Here is a 9,651-nt window from a genome sequence, read left to right as displayed (position 1 = left end):
AGACACTCGACTGTATTTGTTCGCTTTTTCAGCGTGAATTTGTTCGCTGTTCCTGAAGTCAAATATTGCTGCAACGATTGCGGAACGTGTACAAAGTGCGTCCCAATTGTATGTTGAATTTCTAGAAGAATCGAGCATACGGTACGTGAGTGGAATATAGTAGATGTTTTAATATTGATGTTCGCGATGTTGTAGGGCAGTATCGATAAGGTATGTAGCACAATGTTCAGAGTTGAGCGCAGGTAACATCTACTCTACAGGATGGAACAATTCAAGCAAAGTTAGCTGACGCAACCGCGGAGCTGGCGTAGGACTCTTCGGCGAAGCATGACTTTGCTCTCTGGTGCTGTTGTCAACGCTGTTGTCAGTTTCGTCGTCTTTGCTGTCTTGAATCTCTTCCACCTCGTAGATGGTTGCTGGCGCCTCCGCCTCAATGCTCAGCGTTTTCTTCTCGTTGATGGGCCCGCCAGCAATTCCCTCTGGCCCTAACCAGTTCTTAAGTGCCTTGCTAGCTGCACAAATGTCTGGACACTCCTTCTTAAGTAGCTCAATCCAGACATGCAGCTGGCCTACACGGAGGGTGCGTTCTATCCAGCAATTCGCAATCTCGTCGTGTGGTATCAGGGTCAGAATGCCCCAGCCTAGCTCCTGACTAATGGAGTACCAGCGCATGGCTTGGCCTAACCGTCGTCTAAACACCTGCTTGTCCTTCTCAGTAGCGTTGGGACTAACTAACTCTACTAGCGCTGCAACTGCCTCTGTGCGGATCTGTCCCTTTCCGTATCGATTTCGCGTCCTGTCGTTGCTAGATACAAAGTCGTTATGCCAGATCTGCGCTATCTTGTTGGAGTATGCTTGACCTAGGAGAGCTGACGCCCATCGAGACTCGATATGGACAGCTGCTAGCTCTGCTTCGTAACGTGTGCACATGTTCCAGGCAAAGCAGAAATCCCTGTCAGCATCGTTGCGCACACTTAGCAGCTGCAAGCGCTTAGCTCCCGCACCGGTCCTGCTCTGGCTGCCAGCGAGCTCGCCGCCACCTCTGAAGGGTGAGCCACGTTCTCGCCAAGCCTGCAGGAACTGGGCAGCGTGGTACCGAGAGGACTGGTTTCCAAGCACGCGCGCTTTCTCTAGAAGGGTGCAGGCCGTAAGGTAGGGAGTTTGGGTGGAGCTGTAGAAGTCCGTGTCATCGGAGACCGGCTGCTTGATGATCCAGGCGACAACGGACTTGTCCTTTTGCACATAGAGGTGTAGGCAGCCTGCTCTGGAAGAGGAGCCTTGTCGCCAGGTGCTACCAGACCAAGGGCAAGCCGCTTCTTCGCACGCGAAGTGGCGAGTGTCCTGCTGCGTTTTTGCTCCGCACGGCGGTTGTTGTTGGAGATGGTAGTGATGTGCAGAGGGGAGTCTTTCAGCTGCTCATCTGGTTCGCTAGGCTGTGACAGCTGAGGGCTGGCTGGATGTGTCTCATCAGTGGTTGTTCGAGCGCGCTTTGGTGTAGGGGCCGGCGCAGATAGGTGTGGCCGCTTCTTTTGTTGCGGGGGTGGAGCGGAGGCCTGTTGTGAAGGGGAAGCAAAGGGCTTCTGCGCAGACGGCGGCTCTTCCATCCCGTTCCGCAAGCGACCGGCCGCGGAGACCAGACGATCCCAGATATTGTCAGGCAGGACGTCGTCGGGCGAGCGTCTCGCGCGAGCCAGATCGCTGACAAGACGGAGTGGGCAATGAAGACGGGCTTTGCAGACGCTGGCATCGTCACGGGTGGGGATCAGCCATCCTGCGCTGTGCGGACGAGCACCTGGATCACGCTGCGAGCGTGAGATGGTCGCTCGGCAGAAGAAGAGCTTCTTGTAGTCCTCATTCGGCGGCTCGTACGCGTAGTTGCGAACGAAGTCAGCTTCGCTGGCCAGAGGAAAGCTCCGACGACCGCCATCAAACCGCTCTGCGGCGCTGTCTAATGCTGCTAACCAGTGCATTATCGACTTGTGTACTGCGAATAAGGTTGCGAGCGGAAGTTCGGACAAAGGTTGTGCGGAAAGGGGGTTGGGTGTTGTTGAGGTTCTGACGCGGTCACACCGCGGCACCGAAAGTCAGGCCGCGCACGGATGTACCACGACGCCCTCACCAACCAGCGTTAGCGGAGCTGGGAGCGCAATTAAACCAAAAGCAAGATCGATACACAGTCTGTCGATCAATATGCCGGGGATAGCAAACACTAGGCCAACGGACGTGTTGCATAGCGCCCACTTGTGTCCCTTCTGCTCCTTACACCATAGAACTATTTGCGCAGCTGTTTGAACACCAGCCTGAACTTCGAGTCGTAGTTTGTAAACCATGTGCCACCGCTATTCCACCAGCGCAGATCGTTACGCACCTCAAAGAGCGCCATCCCAAGGTCACAGTCGCTACGCGCAAGAGCCTGGCGGCAGCTGTACGCGCGCTACCAAACCTTGCGTGGAGTCCAGGAGACGTGCGTGTACCAAGGCCGGCTAAGGAGCCCGTCTTTGGTCTGAAAAGCCGAGAAGACGGGCTGGTATGCTTGTCGGAGCGTTGTTGGTATACCTGCATCTCGCTGCAGGGCATGCAGAAACATTGCAAGGATGAGCATGGCTGGGTGAACGAACAAAAGCGAGGGGGAGATATGAGGCAAAAGAGCAAGCACTCGCGCAACCGAGTATGGCGAGACAGCCAATCCTGCCAGCGCTTGTTTAGAGCTGTTGGCTGGCCGGCGTATGTTGCAGTCGAGACGAGCGTTGGAGCTGCGACTCTAGCAGACATCTCCCAGAGAGTGAAGGCAGATCGCCAGCATCAGCGAGAAGAGCGTGAGGCAGCAGCAGCGCAGGATAAGATTAAAGAGGGCATCCGTTCGCAGGCTGATCCGTGGCTAGAGCTCACAGAATGGGTCCCGCACCTACAAGGTATCCCAAGGGCGGCACTTCTGCGCGCTAAACAGCTAGCTGGTGGGGAGGTAGACGCGCGTGGGAAGGAAGAAGTGGCGTTTGACAACACGGGCTTACGCGATGTTTGCAAAGCTATAGAGCGGCTGATACGAAAAGCGTTCGATAGCAGCCAAGCTGAGGTTGTCGGCAGACTCGCACTGGAGATTATCGAGCGACGTGAGGCGGGCGCAGAATCGAACGAGCGGCCCTTCTACGCTAGGCATCGAGTCGGTACGATCAAGAAGTACAGCCAGAAGCTGGTGAGCATCCTCTGCTACCTGTGGCGCACATATGACCAGGTCGAGCGGCCGCCATACAAACTTACCAGCACGCAAGACGCCCTCTTGGTGTCACTCCAGCAAATAGCCCGCTCAGACGACGCTGCGAAGAAAGAGAAACTGGAAGAGCGATGCCTGCGCTTTTGGATCGCCTTGCTCAACCACAGCCTGACTGGCGACGAGCACGAGAGCGCACTGCTGAGCGGAGTGGCTGTCCTCGGCCTCAAGCCTGATCACCATGGCGGTGGGTGGGTTCCGGCGCACGAGTTCTCGCCAACGCTGTCTGCTTTGATCACTACCTCGAAAGCGCTCGTAGTGCATCATGCCCGCTGCCAGCGAGATAAAGCGCTTCAGAAAGACCCTTGTACAGCACCTACTGCGTATGAGCTAGTTAAAGACATGTCTGAACGGTTTATGACGCTGTCCGACTTCAAAGGCACACCCAGTCCTATGAATCGAATGCTCCGCTTGCGTACGCTAGCTAGAACACAGGCAAAGCGACGTAATACTCCCGGTATCGTGTCGTGGGATGGAGATCGGCTTCTCATTGACAAGCAGAGCTTTTCGCTAGCCGATCTCCGGTTGATGGTGAAGGGACTCTGCGAGACGGTGCGGTTGCAGCTATTTAAGGACGTCCTACTCTTGGATCTAGACGAAAGGGGTTGCGTGCGACCCGGGACCACCCCGCTTCCAGAGGTGTCCGTGGACAAACTCGTCGATCAGCCAGCCGAGCTGGCTACGGGCTGGAGCTTTCTGAAGCACCCCGACAACCAGCTAGATAGATGGCAAGACTGGCTTCTAGACCGGGTGTTGGACGAGGCTCCGCTAAGGGAGAGATTTATTCGTGGGATAGATAGCACACAACGGCCGGAACGGACGCTATGGCGCGATGACGCTGTAGCTAGGTACATGAAAGGAGTGCGTCGGTTTAAAGAAGGCCTCTTCACGCTTGTTCACATGTCTGGCGGCGGGCCTGGTCGCGGGACAGAGATTACCTCGATACAGTGCGAGAACAGTGCAGACGGGGTAGGGTATCGGGGGGTGTTTGTAGAGGGTGGCCTGGTATCCTTCACCACCACGTACCACAAGGGGTATAGCTTCAGCAAGCGTGTCAAGACGATCCACCGCTATGTTCCCTGGGAGGTGGGTGAGCTGGTGGTGTACTTCCTCGGGCTCGGTCGACCGTTCATAGATGATCTCCAGATGCTGCACAATGGCGTTGCCCGCCCTACCGCTTTCATCTGGGAGCCAGAGCCGGAGGAGCAGTGGGGCGACGAGAGCGATAGCGAAGAGAGCGACGACGGAGACGAGTACGGCGAAGCCGACCGTAAGAAGGCACGATCCGCTAACCCAGACGGGTACTGGGGCACCGATCGCATACGCCGTGTCCTGCGCGAGCAGACCTTTCAGTACATGAACACCGCTCTCGGCACCCGCGCCTGGCGGCATGCCTACCCAGCCATCCACCGAGAGCTGGCAAGAGATGGACAAGCACGCGACTGGTTGGAAGTGCTCTACTGGAACAAAGCGCCGGCGAAGAGCAACGCGCAAGCGTTGCAGTCCGGCCACAGCCTTGAAACAGAGGAGGGCAACTACGGCCGCTCCATGATGGAGTCTCCCTTTCAGACCATGGCCGAGCGGGAGGAGTTCCGGCGGGTGAGCATGGACTGGCATCGCGTGCTGGAGTTTGCATCCGCCTGGGAGGACGGCCGCATGCACCCCGGTGTTCGCGCGGAGATGGTAGCGCAGCAAGAGAAGCAGGCGCTCCAGCGCTGGTCGTCGCTCGCGATGGTGGACCTCAAGGCAGAGTTCAGGCGACTCGCTGGACGGCCGGACGCCGAGTATCGTGGCAAGCAAGAAGAAAGCCTCGAGGCTGTGATGCAGCGACGGCTGCGCGTGCTAGTTGTTATGGCTACTGGCACTGGCAAGAGTATGCTGTTCATGCTGCCCGCGTCCGTCTCGCCAGGCGGCGTCTCCGTGGTCGTGGCTCCGTTGAATGCCTTGCGAGACGATCTGCAAGATCGCTGCGACCAGCTCGGCATCCCCTGCGCGAAGTGGGATGGAAGAAGACCGCCGTACTGGGCTCGTATTGTGCTAGTGACGCCTGAGAGCGCAGTCACAAAGGCGTTCGGCAGGTTCATTAACGAAAAGCGCATGCTCCATCAGCTAGATCGTATCGTGATAGACGAGTGCCACGTGCTGCTGGAGTCGACACAGGACTGGCGGCCAGACCTCCTCAAGATGGTGGAGATGACGGAGAAGGGCACACAGGTTGTCTACCTGACTGCAACCTTGCCGCCCACGCTGCAGCCCGCCTTCTTGCACACCGCAGGGCTCGATGCCCAGACCGTAACCATATGCCGCGATGAACGCACCACGCGAACGAACATTGCGTACCAGGTGCTAGAGTACACACGTGGCACGCTAGAAAAAGTACTTATTGAGCTTGTGGCTGCGAAGAGGAGTAGGTACGGACCCAAGGCGCAGATCATCGTCTATTGTCCAACTGTGGACGAGACGAAACGGCTTGCGAAGCTTCTGCAGTGCTCTGCATACTACCGTCAGATGGGCTCAGACGAGGAAAAGGCACGCATGGTGCGAAGCTTCACCCTAGGCATAGAGAAGCTTTGTACAGCCACGAACATGCTGGGTCTTGGGCTCGACGCTGCAGGCGTCCGGGTGGTGATCCACGTTGCCATGTGTCCCCTGCTGCTCCAATATGTGCAAGAGAGCGGCCGGGCGGGACAAACGGGGCTTAACAGCGAGTCTATTGTTATGAGAGCGTGCTATGTAACAAAAGAGGGGAGGGTAGAGAAGGCGCTCAGCTACAAGCTGGAGCGACCTGCAAAGGAGTTCATGACAGTCGAATCCTGTCGGCGAATCGCGATAGACAAGCACATGGACGGCAGACAGAACAGGCAGCAATGCGAGATGGGAGAGTCGAAGTGTGATCTATGCGAGCGACACCCTGGTGTACCAAGCGACAAGCCGTCGAAGAAGAGCAGGAAGAGCCAGAGGAGACGCAGGCCGACACTGCGGCGGTGGCAGCAGAGGAGCAGCGCAGATGTATAGAGCGAGCTATGGTCGTTAAAGAGCAGAGGGTTAAGATCCAGCAACGGCGAAGGACGGAACAAAAAGTATATGACCTGGAGCGGCTAGAGCAGCACTTCCAGCGCTGGAGCAATGCGTGCGCCATCTGCATGGCCACTCAGGCTGACCCGGCGCGCCACGACTGGAAGGACTGTTCAAAGGCCAGCGGAGCGCAGATGACATTAATGGAGTCTAAGGTGAAATCTATGCACCAAGTGAAGTGGGAGAAGTATGCGCGGTGTTTTTACTGCTGGGCGCCCAAGCCATCTGCAATAAGTGGGAGGAAACAAGCATACAGGGTGCGTTTAAGACACAAGGGATGCATGTGCCTTGCCAGTACGATGGAGTGCTCCAGAGAGCAGTAGCTGCGCTGCTTGCCTGCCAGCCACTGATGTGCACGCCATGGCTGGAGCAGCAGATGCAAGACGCCGCGATTGTGCACGGTAGCGATGAGCTCCGGCTTTACAAGTGGCTCGGATTAAAGATCAAGATGGGCCAGAGAGACGCGAGCCAGATGTGTCGTTTCCTATATGCTTGGGAGGAGGGGCATGTGCAGTCGTATTTAGCAGACTAGAAAGAATGTGTTTGATATAACCGTAACCCGAAACCTTAGGTCAGGAGAAGTCAGGAGAAACGTGCTGTAGGCTGACTTGCGACTGCACAGTGATCACAAGTCAGAAAGTGCAAAACAGCCAAATAGCAACACAGACACTTCAGAGACGTAGAAAGAAACGCCCAGAGAAGGGCCACCGACCAAAGTAGTCCCCACAACCCGAGTGATACCCGCCAACCTGAGTGATACCCGCCAACCCAAGTAGAGCCCCCAACCCAAGTAGAGCCCCCAACCCATGCGGATCCCCCAACTCAAGTAGAACCCCCAACCCAAGTAGAGCCCCCAACCCATGCGGATCCCCCAACCCAAGTAGAGCCCCCGACCCAAGTAGAGCCCCCAACCCAAGTAGAGCCCCCGACCCAAGTAGAGCCCCCAACCCATGCGGATCCCCCAATCCACGTAGTCAGCACCAACCCGCATAGTCAGCATTAACCCGCGTAGTAAGCATCAACCCGCGCAGTAAGCATCAATCCACATAGTCACATGGTCAGCATCAAGCCGCGTAGTCAGCACAAACCCGCGTGGTTCCCTGAGTAGTTCCACAAGTAGTGCGTCAACCCAAGTGGTTGCCCCACCCGAGTGGCACGTCCAACCCGAGTGGGTCCCCCAATCCAAGTGGTTCCCAAGTAGTTCCCCACGTGGTTCCCCAAGTAGCGCGCCAAGTAGTGCGCCACCCCAAGTGGTCCGAAAGTAGTCCCCAAAGTGGCCCGAAAGTGGTCCCTGCAAGCCAAGGGAGTCCACATCAGTGCCCCCAAGTAGTAAGAGCCGATCATTTAAGAAGAGCCCCCGATCCAGGAAGAGCCCACAATCCGGAGAGAGCAGACCAAACCAAGTGAGTCCCTATCCGAAAGCAGCCGTGCGTATTGAAGAAAGTGAGAGTCAGGACAAAGTAAATTTAGATAGATAGTAGAGTAGTTAAGAAAGACATGCGCAATAGGTAGAAGAGCCAGCAGGATGGTGGATGGGAGAGGTACAAGAAGTTGTTCGTGCAAGAGGGCGTCAATCGCGTTGATCGCGCGAATTTGGATTAGGCAGGGTTGGTTGCTTTGTAAATCGGGTATAAGAATGAATGGTAGAGGGAAAGGGCATTTGAACAGGGTATCAGGTAGATTAGAAAGATGGAACGGGATAAAAATGACGTAGAGCAAGGTGTTTTGGGCGTTTACATAGTATTGTCACAAGATAGAACAGTAGTTAGGGGAAGTTTGGCAAATCCGATTGTGGTGCCGCAGCCCAGAAAGGCATTCCTGAACCCGTAGATGCCGTAGTGCGTGAGAGAGGGGCGGGCGGAGGGCCCGTCAGGTGTCACAAAGCAGTTGGGCAGGGCGGTAGAGGGTAAAGGAGAAAGAGGGGAGGTGGGTGGGGCCGTGATAAGGCATCACGAGCAAAGGATGAAGGAGAGAAGAGAGTAGAATAAGGGTGGGCGGTGGGCCCGTGATAAGGTATCACGGGAGAGGGGGTAGAGGGTTGGGCGGGGGGCCCGTGGATGTGCCCCCGGAGCGATGCGGTTAAGAGTGAAGGAGGGGAGGTGTTTAAGACCGTGAAGCGGGATAGAGAAGAGTAGCAGGTAAGCAGGGTGAAGAAGAGAAAGTGGGTGGGCGGTAGGCCCGTCAAGTGTTACACAAGAGTGAAGAGGCAGTTGTAGAGATAGATAAGCGGTACAGAGAGCGGTTTTAAGGCGAATTTTTTCAGCAACGCAATGGTAGTAGCAATCAGAGTAGCGTTGTTCATGCAGCAGTATAACAGCGCGCAAGTAGCAGAGATAGGGTTAAGAGATGTATAAAAGAAGAAAAGGAAAGAAAAGAGAAATGAAAGAATTGTTAAGAGAAGAGAATAGTAGAGAGGATAAAGTAAGAAGAGAAGTAGAAAAAGGTAAAAAATTGTTAAAAGAGTGTTAGTAGGATAGAAAAGATAGTTAAATGTAGTATTTAATAAAGAGAGAGTGTAAAAGTATTAGAAAAGATATTTAAAGTGATTAAGATGTAAAGATAGTAAATGAAGAAAAAAGAGTAGAAAATAGAGAAAGATGAAAAGAAAGAATTAAAAGAAGAGAAGAAAGTAGAAGAAGAAGTTAGTTTATTAAAAGATGTATGAAATAAAAGAGTAGTTAAATAGAAGGTGAAAAGAAAAGAAAGATTAGAAAGAGTAAAAGTTGAGAAAAGAAAGAAGGTTGAAGAGAAAAAGTGTAGAAAGAGGAAGGAAAGGAAAAAGTAAAGTAAAAAGGAAAGTTGTAGTTTGTTAGAAATTTAAAAAGGTTGAGGAAGAAGTAAATAAGGAGAAAAGAAGAGAAAAGGTATAAAAAGAAGTAAAAAGTAGAGAGTATATGTTTAAAGAGTTTATAAAGAGTTTAGGGAAAGAGATAAGAGATAGAAAGAAGAGAGAGATTGAGAAGAAAATTTAGAAAAGTAGAAAGAATAAGAATAGAGTAAAGAAAGTAAGAGGTAAGGATAGAAGAAAGAAGTAGAAGAAAAGGAAAAGAAGTTAAAAGAGGTTAGTTAAGAAGAAAATAATGTTTAAGAAAGAAAGATAAGAGAGTAAAGTAGGTTAAGAAGAGAGTAAGAATAATAGGTAGGTGTTAGTATAGAAAGAGAGTATAAGTTTAGAAAAGAAAAGTTAGTAGGGTAAGAAGTAAAAGTAGTGTAAATAAAAGAAAAGAAGAGAGAAGAAGGTTAAAAAGAGAGATAAAAGTAGAAGGTTTTAAAAAATAAAGAAAGTAAGTTGTAAGAAAGAGAGTAAG

General features: G+C 53.2%; 2 protein-coding genes across 2 annotated transcripts, besides 5 other annotated features; one reads left to right on the top strand and one right to left on the bottom strand.

The window, feature by feature from the left end:
* Positions 1–7,106: part of a mobile genetic element that runs on past the window's edge.
* Positions 1–7,802: part of a mobile genetic element that runs on past the window's edge.
* EKO05_0003203 (uncharacterized protein) lies at positions 250–1,970 on the bottom strand (the record flags this gene model as incomplete). The annotated part of the gene is made up of 2 exons (XM_059636115.1): positions 250–1,259; positions 1,301–1,970. 2 exons carry the CDS (start codon positions 1,968–1,970, stop codon positions 250–252), a joined length of 1,680 nt encoding a protein of 559 aa, XP_059492098.1.
* On the top strand, positions 2,636–6,283 carry EKO05_0003202 (uncharacterized protein; the record flags this gene model as incomplete). Its single annotated transcript, XM_059636114.1, has 1 exon — positions 2,636–6,283. One exon carries the CDS (start codon positions 2,636–2,638, stop codon positions 6,281–6,283), a length of 3,648 nt encoding a protein of 1,215 aa, XP_059492097.1.
* Positions 7,155–7,802: a long terminal repeat.
* Positions 7,295–9,651: part of a dispersed repeat that runs on past the window's edge.
* Positions 7,803–7,806: a direct repeat.

Source organism: Ascochyta rabiei, chromosome 5 (assembly GCF_004011695.2).
Source record: "Ascochyta rabiei chromosome 5, complete sequence".
Taxonomy (NCBI): domain Eukaryota; kingdom Fungi; phylum Ascomycota; class Dothideomycetes; order Pleosporales; family Didymellaceae; genus Ascochyta; species Ascochyta rabiei.
Note: the sequence above shows the minus strand (reverse complement) of the source record. Positions and strands in the feature narration are given on the sequence as shown.